Source organism: Halichoeres trimaculatus, unplaced genomic scaffold (assembly GCF_033239565.1).
Source record: "Halichoeres trimaculatus isolate MK-OKI-2021-1 unplaced genomic scaffold, fHalTri1.1 fHalTri1_scaffold_17, whole genome shotgun sequence".
NCBI lineage: Eukaryota > Metazoa > Chordata > Actinopteri > Labriformes > Labridae > Halichoeres > Halichoeres trimaculatus.
The window spans coordinates 18,915,720-18,939,882 of record NW_027437195.1 but is presented as its reverse complement, the minus strand read 5'-3'; the positions used below and the strand labels follow the sequence as shown (position 1 = coordinate 18,939,882).

At 41.1% G+C, this 24,163-nt stretch overlaps 2 protein-coding genes across 4 annotated transcripts; both read right to left on the bottom strand.

Moving 5' to 3' along the window:
• Positions 1-444: 444 nt before the first annotated feature.
• On the bottom strand, positions 445-4,154 carry zbtb8a (zinc finger and BTB domain containing 8A). Its single transcript, XM_074692765.1, has 4 exons — positions 3,955-4,154; positions 1,831-2,699; positions 1,500-1,669; positions 445-1,283 (listed from the first exon to the last, which is right to left on the bottom strand). The coding sequence occupies exons 1-4, from the start codon at positions 4,017-4,019 to the stop codon at positions 921-923; spliced, it is 1,467 nt and encodes a 488-aa protein (XP_074548866.1). The 5' UTR covers positions 4,020-4,154; the 3' UTR covers positions 445-920.
• Positions 4,155-4,598: 444 nt separating this feature from the next.
• gale (UDP-galactose-4-epimerase) lies at positions 4,599-9,285 on the bottom strand. Of its 3 annotated transcripts, none has more exons than XM_074692234.1 (11): positions 9,116-9,222; positions 8,235-8,371; positions 7,922-8,037; positions 7,488-7,601; positions 6,964-7,140; positions 6,756-6,869; positions 6,563-6,629; positions 6,378-6,463; positions 6,184-6,261; positions 5,947-6,061; positions 4,599-4,876 (listed from the first exon to the last, which is right to left on the bottom strand). In XM_074692234.1, the coding sequence occupies exons 2-11, from the start codon at positions 8,362-8,364 to the stop codon at positions 4,812-4,814; spliced, it is 1,062 nt and encodes a 353-aa protein (XP_074548335.1). In that variant the 5' UTR covers positions 8,365-8,371; positions 9,116-9,222; the 3' UTR covers positions 4,599-4,811. The 3 variants fall into 3 exon arrangements, with proteins under 3 accessions (XP_074548335.1, XP_074548333.1, XP_074548334.1); XM_074692232.1 differs by having other exon boundaries at positions 4,601-4,876; positions 7,922-8,034; positions 9,116-9,285; XM_074692233.1 differs by having other exon boundaries at positions 4,601-4,876; positions 7,922-8,031; positions 9,116-9,285.
• Positions 9,286-24,163: the final 14,878 nt, after the last annotated feature.

The window sequence follows — 24,163 nt, the reverse complement described above, 5'->3', positions numbered from 1 at the left end:
GCGTGTTGTCACTTTAAAATTAATAGCACTATGTATCTGGTAAAAAGTTGTCTCGAAAAAAAGAAAAGTAGAGTTAAAAAGCTCTACTCTCTTGTCATTTGCTTCAAAACAGACACATGCTTTGGCAAGAGTCATATTCTACAGTGGGTTGCTAGTGCTCGTGGGAAAAGGGGTCTTTATCTCAGAAAAACACTGGCTTTTCCAGACAGTCCTCACAGCCCCTTCAACATTTTCCTCATAAATGCAAGAGGTCAAGAAGTAAATGTATTACTATAGGCTTAAGTTACAGTTTCAAAGTAATGTCCTGCCTACATTTCATAAGATGTGAGTAAACTTAAAGACTCCCCCTCTAAAAATGTGGATGAAAATACAAGACAAAGAAACATATAAAAATATATTTAATGTGTTCAAATGTAAAAAAAAAAAAAATGAAAACAATATATTACATTTGTCTTTATATCATAGTGCATATAATGATAAAGCATAATCTTGAAAAGCAAGGAAACCATGTCACACTAAAATATACAGTCTACTCTTGACTTTGTCTTCATGGAGGGAGATGAAAGAAAAAATAAAAATGACCTTTTCCCATCATTTCTTCTACTTGAATGTTGGGTAGTTTCAATCAAATATTCCTAAAAAGTAGCAAAATCATTTCTCCATGCATATACAAAAACCTCTTTGAAAGAGCCAGCATATGTAATTATAATTTAAGCAAAAGGAAACACTGACTATTCATGCTTTGAATACTGCATATTCTCATGAAGATTGACAGTTTTATCACAGAAGTCAACAATGTTTCTGAAAGGAAATATTCTTTAACTGATAACATATACAACGTAAAATTGTTTTATTTACAGCAGCTGCTCACATATTGTGTCTTAATGCATAAGTTATCTCGCATGGCTTTAGTGAGCACATCACTCAATATTCCTGCCACCTTCTGCACACACTTTGGTTTCACTCCATTGCAACTCTTCGTCACTGTCGTCCACTTGTTGGATGATGAGGTCAGCCCCCGAGTCTTCGGCTAGGTCGTCATCATCGGTTACCATCCAGCTGCCCTTGGTGTCCCCCTCCTCCTCTCCGTCCACCCCCAGCAACAGGGCCGGCTCTTCGTTTGTTCCTTCTAGACTGTCCAGGGGCATCTCGTCACAACCCACTTCCTGGATGCATGTGGTGCAAATGCGGTAACGTCGCGTGCCCTCGCACACCACATGGCCTGTCTCCTCTGTCACCTGACACTTGCACTTCCTGCATACCAGCTTCCTAGCTTGATGGATCTATGGAAATGCATGACACAATGTCAGGAACATTAGAAAAATATTTGGTAACCAATGTGATTATGTTGTGAACACTGGAAAACAAAATATTTATTTAACCCTTTGGTTGAGCCCAGGTTGTAAGCATGATGACAGATTATACGTTTCCCAAGCTAGTGAACCAGTAATGAAGGCTGGGACTTGGTACACGCTTTGATGTCCTGTTTCACAACTTACTGTTTCAAAATGGCTACGAAGATGCTCTAGCCGAGTAAAGCGTTTGTTGCAGGCCTGGCAGGGGTACGGCCTCTCCCCAGTGTGACAGCGCAAATGCCGCTTCAGGTCTGCCTTTCTCTTCACCGTGTGTGTGCAGAATGGACATTTGAAACGCATAGTGGGGTTGGAATCTGAAAAAGGTAAGAGAAAAAATTCAGTGCTTCGACTTCTCCGTTTCTTCTCTATTTATCTGACTTTGCTGACAATTGATAAGTCTGTTTTCTTCCCTACTCTGAAGGTATAAGAATGACTGCTTTTCCTTTTTCTTATCTTCTACTGTAGTTCATCTCACCTTTATTAAAGTGACCAATAACACCCACAATGGATGGCAGAGTAGCATACAACTCTTCTGCCTTTTCCGCTTTTTGTGTCCGTGCCTCCTGGATGGTCAAGTCTTCGTGTTGGTTTGAGCGGTTGCCATATGGCGCTCTCCTCTTGGCTTTTCCGCGCCTACGCTCTGACCCGGGCAAAGTGTACAGTGGATCCTCAGGGTCCTGCAGGTCCTCTGCTGCTGTATTGAGGTCATCAGTGGGGCTATTTGAGTTTGTCTTTGGAGCTGAGACTAGTGTCTCTTGGTCGGACTCTTTCCCCATAAAGCCAGACTGGGATCTAGAGTTGTCCCGGGTCCAGAGTGCCGGTGGGGGGCTCACAGAACAGGAGCCTTGCTGCTGCTGCTCTGACGTCTCTTCCCCTGTTCCACTGGTGAAACTGCAGGTCTCAGATAAACTAATGCACCGTTCACTTTCTTCATCTTTTACACTTATGTCCAAGGAGGATTTAATGAAGTTCTTGCAGTAGTTGATGACATTGTTCATCTGTAAATAACTCGCTGCAGACATCACCTCAATCACATTGTGACTGGAGAGGTCAAGCTGCCCAGAATAGATAAAATCTAAAATGACAGTGAACGTTTCAGGGCTGAAAACATCAAAGGTGGCATTGACAGAGTCGGACAGCCCATCGGGCCCTTGGGACAGCAGCATGCGGAAGTAGCCACTGCTGGCAAACAAGACGTTGCGGTGGGCCCTGAAGAGCTGGCCCTCCACCAGCACATTGCAGTCACAGAAAAGCTCTTGGCGGCGCTGTTGGTTTAGCTGCTTCAGCAGGTTGCTTTGGTGAGCCACTGTGATGTCTGCTGTGTTGAACCACCTCTGAGGCTGCCTGCAGGAGACAACAATAACAGGACTCATATTTTCTGTGTCTGAAGCGGCAAAATAACTCATGCAAAAAAAAAAAAAAAAAGACAGATCAGACAGTTGCAGACCTTTTGGACATTTATGACAGACACTGAGACACTTTCATTTTGATGACGCTGAGTTAACAAGCTATGAATTTAATGGGACCATATAGGCCTGCACCCTGGAGAGTGATTCATGGCACATCTAATCTCATGAGAGTCAGCTCAGTTTAGTTAATAGTCACTATACAGGCTTCAAATATTGACTACGGGTCATACAATGAGAAACAGCCATGTCAGCCTTTTGATGTAGTTATCAATTATCTACTCTTTGTTTCTACACTGGCCCATCTCCAGCTGCAAGAGCAGCCCGCCCCCAGGACTCTATTCTGCATAAGATTGGCTGGATGATCCTTCAATCAAAATCTTCTTCTAATGGGCTACACCCGACTCCAGTCAGAGAGCATCGGGTGACAAAACCCCGCAATCATCCCCTGAGGGAAGCAGAGGCGCGCGTGAAATCTCTGATGTCACCAACACATGAAGCTGATAGGAGGAGAACATATAAAACTGCTATTGCAGGACATGTCATCCAACGACTAAAATATGCCGCAACCTCATTTGTGGGGTATTTCTTCACCTCACAGTTGCTCATTTGGCCAATATCATGTCGAATCTGAATCACACGCGTTTATTTTTGAATTGTGTGAAGCTTGCTGAGAGGCTCCACATCGCCCGATAACCCACACAGTGCAACGCCCGCATGCATGCCTCTAAAGTGCTCATCGTGTCGCATGAAATAGAGTCTAAAATCTTCAACGTGCTATCCTGTAATGATTCAGACATCAAGCGACCTATAAAACGACACTACAGTGCTGCAGTCCAGCGAGGAAAAAGCGGGCAGCGGCGCACCGGAGCAGCCCAGTCTGTCCTGGAGCGACGCCCACTTCAGGCTTCAGCCAGCACACAATAGAAAAACAGACACAAACCTACAGCATCTGAACCTCATGCTTTGATTTAAATGAATTCTGAATCCCACTCGGGATAAGACGTGCTAACACGCCCGTTTTCATGCTCCCGACCACCCCCACTTCTCGCCGGAGGTCCGGAGCGCAGCGAGCAGCGGGGAGGATTTGCCTGCTGCCCAAACCGAGCGACTCTTTCCCAGGCGTGTGGTGTCAGAAGGACCCGCTTACGCCCCATGCCGTGGTATACCCGACAAAATCCATCCATACTCACTGGTGACTCGATTCACCCGGTGCCCGATACAGCCTATTCGCCCCTAAGTCCGCCACTAAATCCATTTTTTATTTGGTCTGTGTTTTCTCTTTGCTCTTTTTTCTTGTCCAGGGTCCACAGTCAGGCACTTCCTGTTCAGCCCTAAAGACCGAAACCCGGTTAGAGCAACTGAAGCACTGTGCTGACGTGGGTGTTTATTAACTGGGTGCCCGAGGGTTCAAGGAGCCATTTAAAGCCCTAGTGCACCACTTACATGCTCTGCATGGACAGAACATACACCGACGACCCAAGCCTGAAAAAAACGAACATTTTTAAAATAATGTCATGCGGATTGATGGGGCACTCAACACCTCTAGCGATCAAACCACGGCGGTAGATTTCCTGTTACGATGTTTCCAAAGGTATTTTTTGTCACTAAACAAAACATTTACAACAATCTCAAATTAAGATAAAAGTGACAGTATCCTGCCCTTAGAATACTCAGGTGTTGGTGTGGGGTTACCTCCCTCACAGCTTCACATTTATTTCAACACAGCTTTGCCTTAGTTTCAAATTAAATGCAGGCTTCAAAATCTCAAATAAGAAAATTAGTTTATTCTTTTATACAGATCACAGATGAGGACATACATAGAAGAAAAAAACAATGTTTACCTGAAATGAGGAGAAAAGAAAATCAGAGACAAGTTTACAGTAAATTGATTTGAGAATAAAGACAGGAAAATTAATCATAACATAACATAGCATTTGTCTCTTCATATGGGGAATGTCAGCATGAATGCAAAATGAGGAAGTTTGTGTTTCCCTTTGGTCCGGTGGTTTAGCAGAAGGTTTGGCAACAAAGTAAGGCGGGGAATTCATCATGACGCAGTGCCATTTGAAAAACCTGTTGGGTTCATGGACTGCCAACGCCATAGATCCTCACCTACAAAGACACAGAAATAAACAGATATAAATCCTGATTGATCGTGATCAGCAATCACTTAAACATTTGGTGAAATCAAATCGAAGAAAAACAACAGTAGAAATCAGGGCTATGTTTAATGGTGAAAGTAAGAGTGTTTCTACACGCAAAATGTGAAGGGAACTCAATGGATTGAGACTGAACAGCTGTGTAGCCCTAAGAAGACCACTAATCAGTGAGGCTAACCAGAAAAAAAGGCTTCAATTTGCTAGAGAGCATAAAGATTGGACTCTGGAGCAATGGAAGAAGGCCATGTGGTCTGATGAGTCCAGATTGACCCTGTTCCAGAGCGATGGTCCATCAGGGTAAGAAGAGAGGCAGATAAAGTGATCACCCATCATGCCTAGTGCCTACTGTCCAAGCCTGTGGGGGCAGTGCTATGATCTGAGGTTGCTGCAGTTGGTCAGGTCCAGGTTCAGCAACAGTCTGTGCTCAAAGAATGAGGTCAGCTGACCACCTGAATATACTGAATGACCAGGTTACTCCATCAACAGTTTTTTTTCCTTCCCTCATGGCACGGCCATGTTCCAAGATAACAATACCAGGATTCATTGGATTCATACTGTGAAAGAGTGGTTCAGAGAGCATGAGACATCATTTTCACACATGGATTGACCCCTACAGATCCAGGCCTTAACCCCAGAGAGAATCTTTGGGATGTGCTGGGGAAGGCTTTGCACACCAAGATCTTCATCAAAGAAGATCTTGGTGAAAAAGTGATGCAACACTGGATGGAAATAAATCTTGTGACATTGCAGAAGCTTATCCAAACAATGACACAGCAAATATGTGCTGTAATCAAAGGTAACCAAAGCTAGAGGTGATCCAACAAAATGTTACAGCATGTGATTTTTTTTTTTTTTTCCAGTGGTGACTATTCTTTTTGGCAAGGCAGCGTGTGTGTGTGTTTTTATATATATATATATATATATATATATATATATATATATATATATATATATATATATATATATATATATATATATATATATATATATATATATATATATATTCTTAGAGCCTGTTCTTACACATTCTCTCCAGGTCAAAATTGGCCTTCCATCCCAGCTCCTTTTCAGCTAGACATGGGTCAGCGTAACAGGATGCTATGTCTCCTCCTCTTCGAGGGGCAACTTTGTATGGGATCTAAAAAAAAGACACATCAAAAGAAATGTCTAATAAAACAATTGAGTCTCCCAAGAAAATTGGAGGACAGCTTTTTCAAATAAAAAACCCACAGTAAAATAGTAAAATCTGTTGTCACTCACCTGTTTTCCAGATGCCTTCTCCATGGCTTTCACCATCTGGAGCACTGAGTAGCCCCTCCCTGTTCCCAGGTTGTAAACCTAAAGACACAGTAATAAAAATAAGCCAGCAACCACATGATTATGAAGGTGAAATTGCAACAAATAGGAAAATAGGGTTGAAAGGCTCCTGTTTGATTTTCTTTCTTTAACCGTACCTTGCATCCACAGTCATCCTTCAGTTTCTTCAGAGCTGCTATGTGTCCCTTTGCCAGATCCACCACGTGGATATAATCTCTCACACCTAGAAAGGGAGAAAACCTGTCTGAATCTTTCCCAAAAAGGTTTTTTTTTTCAAACCACAATTTTGTTTGTGCAATACAGTCAAAGGTCTCCTAATTACCTGTGCCATCAGGTGTGTCGTAGTCATTCCCAAATACACTGAGGCACTGTCTTCTCCCAATAGCAACCTTTGTGATAGATTAATTAAACAATGCAAATGATGTCAAAATGTCTGCCAGCTCTAACTACAACACACGGTGGGATGCACTCTACTGCTGTCATATAGTTGGGTATTTGGCAGAAAGATGGCATACCTGGGCAACATATGGCAGCAGGTTGTTAGGGATGCCCTGAGGGTCCTCTCCTATCAGACCAGATGAATGAGCTCCAATTGGGTTGAAATAACGCAGCAGCACTGCATTCCAGTCCTGCTCACAAAGAGGCAAGAATGAGAAATCCTGTTTAGTATTTTGTCAGTGTCTGTGTTTGTCTGTGAATGCCTTTCTTTCTCTTCATCAGTACCTTCTCAGCTTTACAGTGGTCCTTGATCATCTCCTCAATAAAGTACTTGGTCTTGCCGTAAGGGTTGGTGCAGCCACCAACAGCGTGCTGCTCATCAATGGGAAGGTGATGAGGGTCTCCGTACACCGTAGCTGAACTGCTGAAGACCAGATTGTGCACCTTGTGAGCCTGCATCACCTGAGACACATGCAGATGCACACAAACACAGCACACACACACACGTACGGTCAATAAGTAAGTGAGACAGCAGTCCAAAGCACACGCGCACACACACACACACACACAAACCCAAAGAGTTTGCATAACCTTTGACTTTGGTGGTTATGGTGAGCTCCAGGCATTCAGTATTAGAAAAGTGCAGTGTTAGAGTGACCTTGATTCAGTAAACACACACACACACACACAATCTCATGCAGATAAACTTTAGAGAAAGTGCACACAATGATCAGAGGGGCGGCTGAAATGTTTAGGGATGTAAAACACAGAGAGTATGTTAGGTGACTTTACAAAAGTTGACCACTGACCTCAAGCAGATTCATGGAGGCGGTGAGGTTGACTCTGTAATAGCGTAAAGGCTGCTCCACTGACTCTCCAACAGCCTTGAGTCCAGCAAAGTGCATCACTGCACTAAAAGAATGCTGCAACAGCAAAATATACAGTCAGTGGTATGGTCAATGAGGACTATCAACAATGCCTTAGACAGAAAATATGAAATATCCATGCACAAACAGGATTATGGCTTTGCTAAGAAATTCAGTATTTTATGAGAATACTTGTTGGGCAGAAGTGGAAGTTAAGGTAAAAGAAAAAAAATCACATTACACTAAAAATAATTTTATGTGAAAAAAGTGAACTTGATAAAACCTGCAAAATAGTTTTAGTTGCTTCTCTCAGCAATGAACAGACATTGTTTGGGCTCTTATATGATTTTTTAAACACCTGATGCAACTTTTCTGACCTTTTTGAAAAGTTTTTCCAATCCAGGTTGGTCCAAAAGATCTAACTCATGAAACTCAATGTTGGTGTCCAGGAGCTTCTCTATCCTTCGTATGCTCTCTGGCACATCACCTTCTCCTCCAGTCACAGGAAGACATAATGTACACACACACACACACACACACACACACACACACACACACACACACACACACACACACACACACACACACACACAAACAAAAAAGACTAGATATGAATATATCGCTGCACTCAAGGGACTTTGTGTTGTATAAAGATATCCATAAACCTTTGTTTCCAGTTAAAGGGCTTACCTCTTACAGCGTTACTGAAGTTATCGATTACAACAGGCTCAAAACCTGCTTCTATCAGCTCAACCACACAGTGACTCCCAATGTAGCCGGCTCCACCAGTGACCAGTACCTTCTCTACCTTCTCTGCCATCTTAGACCTGTCGAACACAGCAAAAACATTAGTACGTGTGGTGGTAAATAGTAAAGTAGAAGTTAAAACACCTGAAGCCATGGACAAGACCTACTCTTCACAAACAGGATATCCTTATTGTCACCTGCATCTGAAAGCTTCTTAAGTCTACGTGACAGGTGTGTGTGACCCACCCATAGTTTGGCACGTCAGCAGATTCAGGCCTTAACCTGTCCAACCACATGAAACAGGTATTGTCCGCGCAAGATCAAATGTCAGGAACAACTACTCCTTTTTTATGAGCTATAAAAAGCTCTTTAAAGAACACGAGTGAGACCAGACTCATTTCGAAATAAACTTTCTCAATGATAAATGTTTGATGGCTTTAATTTATTAAAGACCACCACAGATTACATTGCACAACTTTGCTGGTCTTCATTTCAACACTCGCTGCTTGAGATAATTAGTAACTTGGGTAATATCCCAAGCAGTCTCCTAGATTTCCCTATAAAGCATAGTAAAATCGTTTTCGTAATACTAAAGACCAGATAAAAGAATACAAATAAGTCAGTTAAGTTCAATGTGAATTTACTTTTCAATAAAAGCACCATAAAACGTGTTGTCTAAGATGTCCAGGCGTCTTTTTGATTTGACTCAAAACATAATCTCTGATACATATTTAAGTCAAGTGGGCAAGAGTACAACTTCATTGACCAACTGTCAAAAGAGACCTTATCGTGTCTCAATGAGAATGGCAGAAAGAAAAACTTACCTAGTCGTCAAACCACGTTTATAATATTCTTCCGGTCGGGGTGCCTCGAAATTACCAGTTGGGGAAATCAGAGAAAGCGAGAGGATAAATAAACGTTTGCCTATCAATTCATTCTGTCATGTTTCACTTGTCTTCCTCGGGACTTACTTCCTGTTAAACGTGGAGTAAACATCAAGTCGAACACAAGCAAATAACTTCCTGTAGGTGTCCTTTCAAAATAAAATACATAGGTCTCAAAATGATTAAAAACACGCCATAGAATTGAGTTAAATTTGGCATTTGACCTTTATTGGGAAATAAATAAGATAAATAACGCATCAAGTAGGAAGAAATCAAAATAAAAGTCTTTTTAATCAGAAAATCATCTGGCGTACACTATTTTGTTCTGAAGTGTCGATCTGATTCACACGATCATTTTTGCTACTTTTACTTCCTGTAAGCTTTCTGCGGTTGCGCGTCAGCTCTTCACATGCTGCGACGTCACGCAGCGCTCCAACGAAGCCCCGCCTCTAACCACGCACAAGGAGGTAATTGTGCAGATTCTCCACCCGTTCAATTTACACATTCCGACAGGAAATGCCACGTTACTCAGAGAAATACGGAATGAAAGCATTGATTTAATTTCAACATTGTACTGAATCTTAAAAGTACATAGCTACATATAGTAAACAAACATAGGCCTAGCCTGCAGTTGATTAGGATCTTGGAATATCTGTTTGGATAGTTATCCAAATAGGTATTCTAAGTATGTGTTTACATTTCGTCGTGTTCAAATTTTCTTTTGGATGCACAATTTCAGAGCAAATATTCTGGAGACATCGGACTGCAACATCAATTAGGGACATAAGGGTAGTATCTTCCCAGAATAGACAGCAAAGGCCTTGATGATGACTGTATGGCCTACTACAAATTTTGTTCAGGTCAGTTAAAAGAAACAAACTATGTTCAGACAGATGAAACAAACACCAGTTCACACCAGATTGAACATGTCTTTCATTACAATGATCCAGCTGCCCTTCCCATTCTTACTATTGTGCTTTAATTGTCTTAAAAGAAAGATGAAAAACCTAAAATATTTCCTGATTGATGCATTCTACAATTATCACCAACTTGATACATAAGAAACAAACATGAAATCATTGTATTCACAGAGGGACATTGGTTTCTATAGTATGTGTTACACAGTATAGGTTTAACAGGAAGTATTTACGTGTATAATTTCTGGAACTCATTTGAAAGTACTGCATGGCTCAAATACACTTTCAGAGGAAGAAAGGCAAAGAAACTGGGATAAGGGGAAGTCATAAGCCTTCTTTCTTTACATGCTGCCTTTCATGTTAAACAGATCTGAAACTGATTTAAAAACCCCACTGAGGGAGATGAAATGGAGAAATAACTCAGCAGGGATAAATAGTAATAGCAACTACAACAGAACCATTTAGGAGAGGACAGAAGGAAATACTTAAAACTCAGAGGAGGAACAACATGTGGCCGTAACCAAACAACAGGATTTCAGTTTGTAAACCAGCTTTATAGAGTCAACTGTGTGCCTTCAAGTTTTCACATCTGTTATTTCAGACTTTGTGTACAAGGATGAAGTTCAAAAGCATAGTTCAACTCAACTCTGTGTAAGGATGAGTGTGAGTTTTTCTTTTACTGTGGGTGGCTGCGGCTGTTGAGAGGGAGCAGAGTGACTTGCTCAAAGATGAGACTACATTATGTTGGTTTTTTTTTATATCACATGTACATTGATACTGTTTTTCACTCCTGGATTGTGCTCTTGTACACCAGTTAATCACAACTCTTAACTGCTAAGAAGAACTCACAGTGTATGGCTAATTATCTTTAACTGGATGTTTATAAAAACAGTTTTCGTCACTGGCACACTTCTGGAAAAGAAAAGAAAGAAAACAGAGTACAGTACATGTAATCTCTAAGGTAGAAAAAGAGTAATGGAGGAAGCAGAGAGGGTGTGACCATCCACAGGGTCTCCGTCTGATTCTCTTCATCTCTCTCCACCTGAGTGCCAGTTAATCCTCCCCTCATCCCCAGACTCCCAGCTGGATACACTGGCTCCTTCTGAATGGAAAGCTGCATTAACGCCAAGGAACTTTCCCCTGCTGTCTGTTAGTCAAAGCTGATTGGAGATTACAGGCCTGCAGTGAAAACACAGCCTTCCATCTCCTCTCAAATCACTTTCTACCCCTTTCTATCCTTTATCTTCCCTCCTTCTCTTCAATTCTTTACCTTCTTAATCTCAACTCTCCTCCTTTTCAATGTCATCAACTTTTGCCTGCCAGTGTGTTTTTTTTCATCCCTATTCAGCACTCGTTTTCGAGAGATGAATGACAAGAAAGATGAAGTGGGAGAAGAGGAAGGGAAAAAAAAAAGCTTCCCCTCCTGAGTGGAGCCAGAATGATGTCATGGGGGCATTTGTCCTCCTGGTGTGGAGGCTTCCCCTCCCCTGCTAATTACCTTGTACAAACTCGAATCTGATATGGCGGATATGAGGCCCAAATACAATTATTGTGGGCTAACAAAGAGATATTGAGATTCAGGGAATGAGGGAGAGACTGCAAGTGAGATAGAAGGAAAGGCACGCGCTTTGCTGTGCATGCACACACACAAGCAGCAACAACATGCACGCACACATGCTTGCATACCCACCCACACACACACAAACACAACCACTTGTCCTTCCCCTCCATTCCCTCAGATAGGCTAATGTTATTACTTTGGTAATTATCCTCATTAGTGCCAGCAGCTGTAGAAAGCCCACTGCTTGCTGTTCAAACTCCATCCCGAACCTTTCTGTCTTTCCATCCCTCATTGTATCCCCAAGATCTTATTTAGAGATTTTAGTCTGTGCATGAAAGCTGGAGGCTGAGTCATGTGTGTAACTTAGCAGTTGGAGTTAACCTGAGCTCTTAGATGTTATATTAGGCTGCCTACGAATATTTTCTACAACAGCTCTCTGGAAAAAAAAATCCTACATTAGAGCTCTGAGGGGTGTGTTTAAAGAGGTAAATGAGCAGAAAAGGCTCAAGCAACTGAAAATGTTTCATAGTTTTCTGCTCTATGCATGAAAGCTAATTGATTGACTACTCCTTTTATGCCTATGTGAAATTTGAAACCCTTCTGGCTTCTACATTTTGACCACAAGGTGGCACTGTTTAGTCAAACAGCCACCCTAATTTTCACCTGTGACTGTTTACACTCTTAACTTTTCTTTTTTGTGTGTTTTTCTTATTTCCACAATGCCAAAGAAGCTATTGCTCACAAATATATAATCCATCATAATCCTTATTCTGCAGACAAATTCACACTTTCTCAGAGATATGGATTTAAAGGTTGATAGTCAGTGTTTTAGAAACTGTCTGTGTTTTTTATATGTGAAACTCTCTTAAAGGTTCCCGCCTTGCTTTTTATGTACATGCCCCCTTTGCATATTTATGCACAAATTATGAGATCACTGGCTGAAACGTGGCTTTAAATAGTGTCCTCCTGCTTTGTGAGATTGCCTTTTGTTTTATTGCCAGGGGCCGGTGCGGACAGTAGGTAACCTGCTTGCTGCTAAGCCCTGCATCAGGCGCTAAATGTCATGCATAGCCTGTTTTTATTGGCAGATATGGCCTGTTGTGCCCTTCTCCTTTTCCTGGAAGCCATTGTTAAAGAGCTGGTTGTTAATGCTGCTGACCAGATGGGCTCCTTCTCCCTGCAGCTCTGACTGAGGGTGTTTACCATGCACTGGGCTGGGGATAACAGGTGAGCCTGCGACTGGCTTGTCAACCAATCAGAGATCAGCAGATGTCTGGTCTCTGCCTGTAAACCTTTATTTGGCATTTAAGGCCTTATGGGAGTGGGTCTGATAAAAGCATTGAATCAAAGGGAGTTATGGTTTATATATCTCCTCCAGAACACCAGTAACTTAAACAGTCATGCAAGTTAAGAAAATAAGACCCCACCTGTATCCCCTGAGTCACATTTCTGTTTTTGCAGCAAGTTCAGCCAAATACATCTGTGTATCCAAGACTACTGATGACAAACTACCCACATATTCAGTTTTCTCATCAGAAAATACAGACATCAGTGCATGAGATGCACTGAGTCTCTTGTGTGACAAAATGTTTGCGGCATTAGCTGAATAAACAGAGAACATTCCTTTCTCTTTCCAGAGCAAGCCATCTCACATTACCGCAATTATCACGACAACCCCACAGGTACGTCCAGGCCAGAGATTGTTGAGGAGCAGCCTTTTAAAGCTTTGAATCAATATGCCTAAATGGATGACCTGTGTTGAGCATGCATGTATGGATTAGTTTGGCTGCAGCACCTGTCCCTGTTCTGTCAACAGCAGATCGGGTTACTGGCTTCACATTCACCTGGCTGGCACAGCTTCCTGTGATTGACGGTGCACCTGTTTGTGTTCACTTCTGCCTCTGCGATACTGATGTTGCTTTGAAAATTAAGAAAGCTGGGGCCAAAAAAGATGGTTTTAAAACAAATGGATAAAAATTAAAATAATGCAGCAGCTTACACCAGATGTATTAACTAATCATACTCCCAAGAATCTTACATCTGTCTTCTGATTTTACAATCCAGCCTGAGAAGGCCTCTCAGGTTGATTATGAAGTTAAGCTACGAGCACGGCCCATTGAAGCAAGGCTAAACCTGGGTATAAAACCTTCCAGGGACTGTTTGTATCTCAAACTGGGAGACAAATGTCAGTCAAGAAGATGTGTGGAAAACTCTTTTAGCTTCGCCCTTGAGTAAAAAGATTTGAAGATTACTTGATATTAGTTACAGCCATTTTCACTCTGATTCCCGCCAAATACTTTTAATTATGCATATCTGGAGTCTTGTGATTTGTGGGAGAGTTATGGGACATCAGAACATCTGACAAGCATGTCTCCTTCACACTCGACAAGTTTTGATTTTTTTAAAATCAGGATGGAGATCTCCTGTGACTTTCTCATTGTTTCATACAAGTAAAATCACTAAGAGTAATTCTACCTTTGTAATCTCCAACCCTCACTGTAACTGTACAGAAATGTTCAGACATTACCTTGCCTGTACTATCAACAGGTAAACTGAAAGGCTCATTGTGTGAAGCTCTTATAAAACCCTCTCCTTACAGCGTTATACATTAATTCTACCGTGCTGCAAAGCCATACTCACTGTCATTTTTTCTTTATCTCTGATTATGAAACCATTAGCTGGGGCTGTTATAGTAACCACAAAGCGAATGGGTGATGGATGGGCTAAGTGATAGACTCAGGCAGTTTGTTGGGTGGCTTTGTCCAGGATCTCTGACATTTTCTATCTTGTGATCAACGCAATCCCCCAATTGCCTCCATCCAACCCCCAGATCCACCCTAGTTACCCCCACCAGCTGCCCCTGACCCCTCATCATAGCCCTGCTTCTGCTTGCCATGTGCTGGGAGTCAAAGGGTTCCCACCTATCGCTCATCAGAACAGAACCCCACCATCTCTTGCACCACGCACTAAATCACAATCAATCGCCGTGCAGACAGAGATGGATTAGGACATCCACGACCCTGTAGCTTTCAGCGTGGCCCCCATCCTCCAAAGGGCTGCTGTCACTGACAAATAATAGAGGTGATTCTAGGAGGAGTTAGCAGGTCAAGTCTGCCCATAGAAGGAAGTCAACACAAAGCATTGGAGGGAAATTCTTTCCTCTTGCTGGACGGCAGTCACCATGTCAAACAGTTTGTCTGACAGACGCTTCTGGGCAGGAGAAAGTTTGCTTTGGTGCAAATCTATCCTAATAACTCTTTTTGTGCAACATTTGTGTGTGTGTGATAGTCTAACATGGATTACTGATATGAAGCTACTTTGTACCCTTTTATGTACAAACATAGGGATGGGTACCTTTTACATTTGAAACGATATGGTACCAATGCCTGGTACATGGAAAATCGCCTACTCTTCTACTTCCTCAAAGACACAAGGATGCATTTAGATAGCTAAACATGCTACCTTTTGATTTTACATGAATCTGTACTCAGTACTTTTGACGGAATTTGGTTGGTACCTATAAAAGTACTTCATTTGGTATCCATCCCTACACACATGAGCTTTTTTTCTATGATCATAATACACTTGTTTGAATCTTATCAATGAATTTCAGTCTCTCAGACATGGAACCTGTGCTGCTCAGTAAAGTCAACTTAAATGGTCAACCCCCAAAAATTACTACTTACCTTAGTGAAACAGACATTTCGATCACCAGGCAGAACCACACAATAATCATAAATTGTCTCTCAAATTTCAATGAAAGCACATTTCAAACAACAAACACCAATAGGGTCTACGTAACTCTCTAAACAATGCATGCACTGTTGAATTATTTCTCACAATTATATAAAAACTTTTGTCATACCTTGTTAAAACCTCTTTATGTATATTCTGAGCCATATAAAAGAAATGAAAAGTGTTTGAATCAAAAGAGCTCTGTAAATAAACCCAAATTATATCCAAAACTTCTGATTTAAATTTTAAGTTTCCTCCTGAACTATAACTATTAGTCTATTGGTGAATGACGTGCTCAACTGAAACATTTGCTCTTTTTACAACCACTGTAGACAGCTACGATTTCATCCTCACCTCTCATGTACTGTGGAGTTGGGAAGGTTGTGATTTTCTCTCTTCATGACGTCTCTCTTTGGACAAAAGACAGTAAAGATTGATTCAAGTATCAAATTTTAATGTAAACATATAATAATCATCATATATTTCCCAAACTGCCAGCCGTACCTAACAAGGCCTTGAATATGTCAGAAGAAATTGTTTTAAAGAATTTGTGTTTTCTAGGAAAAATAGGCGTTTAATTCAATCATACCTGGTGAATGAATCTTATAAAACCAAGGAGAGGGTCCAGCTTCTTTTTGGAACCTCAAAGGCACCTCCATCCAGAGTTGTCAAAGTATTCACATTCATTACTCAAGTAGAAGTATAGATACTAGGGTTTAAAAAGGTATAAAGGGGCTTAGGCCGTGCCGTAGAGGTCTATAGTTCATTTAGTTCATTTCCCCTCCTGAGTCTCTGCCACAGCTTCATACTAAGCTGCACGTCTGTTATGGCTTTACTTAAGTGCGGCGTGATTTGTGTCATGTGCAGGTGTGATGGATCACATCCAAACTAATAGGGTGTTGGAAAAGTATTATGTTAATACATCTCGTCCATTCATAACCATATTCACTGTTTCTGGATGATGCGATTTCAGCTATTTTTGGAGAGTTTTTTAGTGTTTTTTTTTGGAGTGTGTCTTTTTGTATGATGACAAGCTGGAATAGAGTAGCAAGGCTGTTTTTAAAATGTGCGGAGTAGAAAGTACAGATATTTACCTGAAAATGTAAAGAGTAGAAGTAAAAAGTTGCCTTAAAATAATTACTCAAGTACAGTATAGATACCATTTTTTTTACTTAATTAAGGTAACAAAGTATTTTTCTTAGTTACTTGACACCTCTGCCTGCATCCCAATTCAAAGTGGTCGCTACCGCCAAAAGCAACCTTTTTTCTTAATATATCGTATGTCAGAAAACTTTCATCAAAAAGGTTTGTGACAGTTATTGTAACCCCTACATAACCTGCAGCATTATAGGTAGTTTTTATCACAGTCTTCTGGGATCCAAAGCTTTTTTGAAGGCCATGAATTGTAATGAATTTCCTCCATTATAAGCTGATTACCACTCATTAGAAACATGGATAACAGAAGTCTGTTCTCTTTGACAGTTAGAGACTGCTGATTGCAAGATATGTCTAAATAAGATGTTTTTAGCTTATACAATATCTTGTTAATGAACTGACTGTTTGTTCAGCCCAGTCAAAGAGTGAAAATCAAGCCTTGTGAATGGAAGTTTAGTAGAATGAACATCACTAGTTAAGCTGTGACATAGTTTGAGGGGTGCTGCGTACATCACATCACCCAGCCACCCAGAGCGCCTTTGTTAATGTTTACATCTGCAAAATTCAACATAATTGTTTTTGTTTTATGTCCAACATACCCTACCCACCCACTCTCCTCACGTTTTCTCCTCTCCCAGAATCCCGTCTTGACATCCCATCTCCCCCCATCGTGTGCATTTGAAGAGATGATTTCTAGTGCTTTGTGATTTACTCCACATCAGTCTGACTGATTGCATCAATCACATTGCATTGACAACAAACATTATTTAGATATGTAAAGACTCCATGATGCCATAACATGATGATTGGATACAAAAGATCTTATTCTCTATTCACTGCCAAGGGCTGGAGGAGGATCATTCACATGTAGATGTGTCCTTGTGGAAGTGCCTTAGCTATACAATTTCCATTTAGATAAGGTGTATACACAAATAAAGGAAGGACATTGGGTTCTTCATTTGATTAACTAATCATAGTCTTTGTAATTCCACTTGGAGACCTTGAAGGGCAGTGCCGGGCTGTGCACCCTGATTAGCCTATGCATGATTGCTGCTGCTGTGGCACAAATCAGTTCAAGTAACTCAACTCCATACACCACACAGTGGCTGTGATTAAACAGACAATTAAAGACATAGAGTTTCTATCCATTTAATCCTTCTAGCCATTGTGGAAGCGAGATAGCCACAGTTTAGTCCCTGATCAACACGGCTGGACTCTGCAGAAACTGAAGAGAGAGGTGATTAGGGTCCTTAGAGCTCCCCTGAGAGTGGATGCAGGTTGTTTGTGATTAGCTAGAATTTAAAGGGATAGTCTACTCTTGTTGCCTCTTGCTGGAGGAGGGAATTCATTATCTAATGCTTGCACTGAGGGAGAAAATAGACACGCATAGCCCCAGGACAGATGTAATATATTAAGGTTAGAATGGCACGAACACGACCGAGCAAGAAAGCTGCCGACTCACAGCATGTTGACAAACAAAACACTCCTCAGCCTCACGACTCTATCCTCCAAGTGCTTTAACCCGCTTCCCACTTCTGTGGTAGCCCTCTTCATGCCTTGTAGTGGTGTCTGTGTATCATCTGAAGGCTGTATAGAAACTCTACAGCCCCTCTCCATGACTGATCTCTTTTGATAGAGCTCATTATGCAAACTGCTCCCAACTCCCACCGCATAATTAGTGCTTAATTAATTTGAGTGAAATCTTTCATCTGTCTGTGTCCGGCCAGCTCCTTCCTTCCATTTACAACATGATATTAATTTCAGAGGGGGGAATGGTAGCCCAGCTGATGAAAAGGCTGATATAATTAATCAAGTACTGTATCTTTTCCTTCATTTTTTTGCAGGAATAATAATACGTGTGATGAGCAGAGTCTGATTAACCCTATTATTCTCCCTAATTAGGGTGATCATTTAATAATCAAGGAAGCAGCACAATTACAAGAGAATGCAAATTATTCTGTCTAATGAGGAATGAGTCGGCTCTGGGAATTCTTAATTTGGAAAATGTAGCATTCCAAGGCCAAAGGTCAACAAAAGGTTCTTCTTTTAATGTACACATGTCAACGATCTACTTAAATACTTGAGCGCTGAATTTTTTTACATTCTCTCCACACCCCTGCAAAGCTCCATAGACTGTAGTCAAGAACATACAAAAAAGGACGCATAGTGAAATGTGCATTACATACATACTGTATGTCTGTATGTATATCTTATTGCCTTTTTTTCCCTTTTTTTTCTATTCTTTTTTTTTTTTAGACCAACTTTAGTACCAACTGTTTGCAGGTAATACATAATATGTTTGTATTTTATATATATATATATATATATATATATATATATATATATATATATATATATATATATATATATATATATATATATATATATATATATATATATATATATATATATATATATATATATATATATATATATATATATATATTACTCAGAGGGATCTATGTGTAAAAATTCATATTGGCCAGGTTATTCTCAAGAGATGTGAAAACATATTGTAATATTCTTTAACCTTTGAATTTTGTTAGGAACATTTTTGGAGTCATAGAAAAATAAACTTATAATTGATTTCTTTAAAAGGCACTGGTGGGGATTGATTTTTAAAGGAAACTAAAAATTTATATAGAAATATATAACATTTCCTTTCATTTAAGAAATAAAACCAGCTCTATCTTTAACATTTCAATTGGAGAGAAAGAGTTACACAAAAATGAGAAATGTTCATTATTTCAGCTCTGGCCCTGTGTGTTTTACAGAATATGCTCTGGGAAGAGGATGCTTCATCTTGAGACTTTAAAGGCATAATTTCAGCACCATGGATAGCAACCACAGAGACAACAGCCAGTGACAAACTCACTCTGATCTTCCACATTTTAAACTATTATTTGTTTTATAACTGTGTTTATATATAATCTAACAAATAACTTGATAGCGTCAACAGAGATTTCCACTTTTGCTCAACCAACGAATAAATGAGATGAGCAGACAACTAGTTGAAGCCAATGAGAGGGATGAAAAATGTGTGTCTCCGTATGTCAATAGATTAAGGATATGGCCCATTAGGTCTGCCAGGGTCCATCCTTCATGCTCCACAATGATACAGCAGCTGTCTACGCGTTCATCAAGATAATGGTGACCTCATATATGGAGTCTATGAGCAATGAGCCTGATTTCTTTTTTTTCTGACATGGAGTTATTGTCAGTATCATTACAATCTTCAGGGAGTCAGTGGGTAACAGAGGATGGACCCTTTTTGTTATCCTCTTGGGTCAGAAATGTATTGACTACTAACCAAAATGCCTGTCAGTAAAATCCTTTATACGCCGCCTTCTCTTGCTACAGCATGTGAGCCTCCTCCACTTCTTTGTGTCTGTGAGATGTGTGCTTGTGTGTGTGTGTGTCTACATGAATGTACCTCAATTTGCTCCTCTTCACCCCCATAGTGCAGCTGTGCCTCAGAGGACTCTTGTGAAGTAATTGAATGAGCTGGGGCAGGGGGAAACCTGTGGCAGCGAATGTGGTGCCCGCTGGCCTTATTATCTGTAATACGGCAGCCGCTCTGCCTGGGTTTTCTCATCCGCTCATGAATACAGAAATGAATGTGGTGGACGTCAGAGGTGAACACAGAGGGGAGAAACAGGCCAGAGCTGTTTTAATCAGCTCCCAGATAGAACAATCACTTTATCCACCTCCACAGCTCAGAGGTGAATTAGTGTTTAACATTCCAGGGCATGCTTTCTGGCAGGGGACTCTACCCCAAACAACCAATGGACTGTGGAGATTATCGAGAGACACTCTGATGTTTTTGATGAGTAAATTAGAGCTAAACATGCCCCTGGGACTTTAGCAACTGATATGCCTGATATGCAGGAAGACCTCTTTTTGATAAGAGGCTCTTTAAAACGAAGAGAAAATCTGCTGTTGCCTCTTTCAAGCCTTTGTTTGTACTTCTCTGCATCCACAGTGGTACATATTATCTTTAAAGGGATCTATAAAGTTACCACCAACCTCTTTAGAAAAAAATCTTTTTATCAGCGACTACCTTTTCCCAAACAAACATCTGCCCTGATTTTCCTGGGCTTATCAGCATCGTTGTCAAAAGAACAGATGTCATCAGGAACATTCCCAGTCAACACCGTGGTCCATTAGGCTTAAGCTCCGAGCCATACCACTTTACAGGCCATTTCAACGTTACCTGCTCTCATGGGCATCCTTCTAAAGTACACTTTAGAGTCTAGACAGTGACCTCTATGTTACTCTCATGGCCAAACAAGCAATTTCCCGGTGGTCTTTTGGAAGATACAGTCTGACTTCTTTTCAGCAATCTCAAACAAACCTGCTCTCTGTACAAGCGCAGCCTCACCAAAGCTTTACTGTCAACTGCTGACTTCACCAAGATTGCCAGGTGTGCTTAAAAAAAAAAAGCATAATCATGGAAATTAGAGGTAAAGGTAGGTTTGCTCTGCGGCAGAGGAGTTGATGGACTCTTAATTAGAGCAACAAAATATGAACTTACAATAAATATCTTGAAATGAAGACAAGTATTTGTTGATATTTCACACACACTTATCAACAGAGGTTCAAGCAGAAGAGTGAGCTCCTCTCCCTCTGAAGAAAAAGGTATTGGACATATTGAACTATACTTAAAAGCCAATCACTTCATTAAACTCTGGCACTTTTGTTCTTTTGCGTCATTGTTCTCTTTTTCGGTGCCTGCCTTCTCTCAGTTCTAGGGACAAAGGCTAAAGCTGAGGCTGTGCTGTGTCTACAGCCAGCCTGATTAAATCTTGGTCCCTCGCTGGCTCTCTCCATGGTGCTGAAAGAGCCCTCTATCAGATTACACCCAGCTAGAATAGGACCTCAGCTAATCCATTACAGTAATTGATTGACAATGCATTGAAGGTGGCCATGTAGTGAGCACCAATTACAGTCATGTCCTATTGCTCTTTCAAATTAGCTTGAGATGGCAAAACACATGGAGACAATCATTCACTGTGGAAGTACAGGAGGTTTCTCTGCATGCACGGTGAGAATAAAGGTAATCTAATCAATGTGAAACAGCCAAACTGCTGCAAAGCTCCAGAGACAGAGACATGAAATGTTTGGAAGAAACAGCCTGATGAAATGCATGAAAAGAAATGTGAAGCATTGCTGTGGACACAAGGTAAACTTGTTCAGCCTGTTCTCAGAATGAATTCATCCTGTAGGTGGTGCAATGACACGTGTAAGAGCTGGACTGTTAGGCCAGAAGCTCAGAAGCCTTTAGTCTTCTACTGAAACCTGTTTAGTTTTGGTAAAACCAGAAACTACTGGACACAAAGTAGCTAACGCCTAACTTTTGAGGGACTGTATGTAAAAAGATAAACATATTTCGGTCTGCAGAAGGTAACCATTATTACAAACAGACAAGAACATTCCTCTAACATTACTCATTTTTATTTTCTCAACTTTAGTATATGTCTCTAATATTCGCAGTTATGCTGTAGTAGAGAAAATGAGCAGTATTTAAAATCCCATGGCATGCATACGGTTTAGGAGGATGTAGCTGAGACTGCCTTAAAGCGGCTGCAGCTGTATGCTAATCAGGCGCCTATGCTTCCCGTCCGCCAGAGCAGCACGCGCCACTGATCAAACATGCGCATGCGTTCTCGGGCCAACACCAGCCACCCGGCCCACGCGCCTCACAGAAATTATCGCTGGGGAAAGAGGAACTCGTTAAAATGCCATCAAAGCTTGTAGTCCCAACAAACCACGACTAATAGATGCAGCCTGAAAGGACAACGAGTTAGGGCGCTGAGGAAGTAAACAAGACATTACTTTAAACAGAAGTTTAATTATTTCTATAGAAACTGCAGCGAGTAAGAGATTTAAGCCGAAGAACAACGAATATGTTGACAAAAAGAAAAAAAATACTCGGGGACCTTGGAGTGATTATTCACGAAACGAATCCTTCAGAATCAAAATTATTCCCCTTAATGGGCCTGATGTAAAATAAACGTTCAAAGTTTGTTACTTAACTTAATGTTGTGTAGTTTGAATATAGCCTTATTCAAACTATATGAGCATTCATAAACATTGATTTTTCCTTAAACAAATCTGTCACCGAGCCCTATCTTACCAAAATAACGGTGTGCATTCAGGCAGGTGAGAAGGCACGGGGACAGAGAGGCCTATTGAAAGGAAGGCGCAGGCCTGCGGCTCAGCTCCGATTGTGTAATTATTTGACTTGGTCATACTGCAGCTTTATGCAAATGAGGGGAACAATGTACGACGATGGAGATTAATTCCTCCCTGGTCTGCCGACTGAAAGGAGAAAGAATGCACTCTCTGCCAAGTGGCGCACTGCAGCCTACATTTCGCCATTAGAACGAAAAAAAAGGACAAAAACACAATAAATGAGGAATGCACAGAAACCGTAGGGGGTGGTAAGGAAAATGGGCCACATTTTGTTGCAAAAACAATCTTTGCTGTGCAGGCAGGATGCTCTAGTGAAACTTAGTTTTTCATTCAAGCAACTGCTTAACTTTTCTCTTAAATAATTCCAACTATATCTTTAATTTAAAGCGTTTTTAAGCACTACGACCCTACCAAACAATAACTTCTTCCTGAAAGTCTACATACTTATTTAACACAAATATGTGCTCGTTGCTGTTGCCGGAATGAGTAGCAGCTTCCTCTGAGCTTTGGTTATGTCTGCAGCAATTTAACAATCTAAGTCTCGACCGCGGCCTTCTTTGTCTGGAGCACTGATTCCGCCCAGCACGCGTCTAACTGTGGGCCAGATTGGCCGTGAGTCCCGTTTCACAGTTAAGAGGTCAATTTGCCTTTCAAACGAAAAAAAAAAGAAAAAAAGACAGGGATATCCAAGCACGGGCAGACGTGGCTATTGTGCACAAAGACCAGAGGGCCTTCTTATTACTTATGTATGCAGCGAGATGTCTGATTTATATGTCGAGTTAAACTACCGAGACAGACACGTGCCCTAAAATAAAGAAAACACACCCTCTGTGGTGTTCATTTAAAACATTATAAAATAAAGGTCTATAAAAACGACTGTATTTGGTTGTGGATAAACCCATCGCTTGTGCGTAAAGGTCGCGCGTAAAAGTGGCTTCAGAAGGAATAGACAGGAGAAAAAAAAAAACTCAAGTGTGAAGGTGAATTTTGAAACCAAGGAACCTGGACCCAACCTTACAGCTTTCTTTTATTATAAGTTATCTCTTTCAACAACATCGCAGCTGAGCTTGAATCTAACAGATATTTCGATTCATATTTAACATACTTGTTTCGTCCCGTCTTAATTCTAAATTGTGACGATTGTGGCAGTGACGGACATTTCCTTTTGGCAGTGTCGGGGCCCCCAGAGGAGAACCACAAAGCCGTGGCACGTGTGCAGTTGTATAGGGGCCCATCAGACCGTAAAAAGAGGAGGGTCCCGGCGTGTGCCTCTGTTGGGGAGGGGCTGAGCGCACACATTAATGTAATAAACCGCCAGTACATCTGCTAAGCTATCTGCACATCCTCCAACGAAATCCACCAAACACAGACCCTAAGCCCTCCCACAATCAAATCCACTGGGATCTTGGTTTCATCCGATTGGTC

Coding starts and splice junctions, on each gene's coding strand:
- zbtb8a (XM_074692765.1), bottom strand. CDS start 4,019: ATGGATTTAGTGGCGGACTTAGGGGCGAATAGGCTGTATCGGGCACCG. Junction 2,700..3,954: donor CCGGGTGAATCGAGTCACCA/GTGAGTATGGAT, acceptor TGTCTCCTGCAG/GCAGCCTCAGAGGTGGTTCA. Junction 1,284..1,499: donor TTCGTAGCCATTTTGAAACA/GTAAGTTGTGAA, acceptor GCATTTCCATAG/ATCCATCAAGCTAGGAAGCT.
- gale (XM_074692234.1), bottom strand. CDS start 8,364: ATGGCAGAGAAGGTAGAGAAGGTACTGGTCACTGGTGGAGCCGGCTAC. Junction 8,038..8,234: donor CTTCAGTAACGCTGTAAGAG/GTAAGCCCTTTA, acceptor CTGTGACTGGAG/GAGAAGGTGATGTGCCAGAG. Junction 6,870..6,963: donor ACCACTGTAAAGCTGAGAAG/GTACTGATGAAG, acceptor CTTTGTGAGCAG/GACTGGAATGCAGTGCTGCT.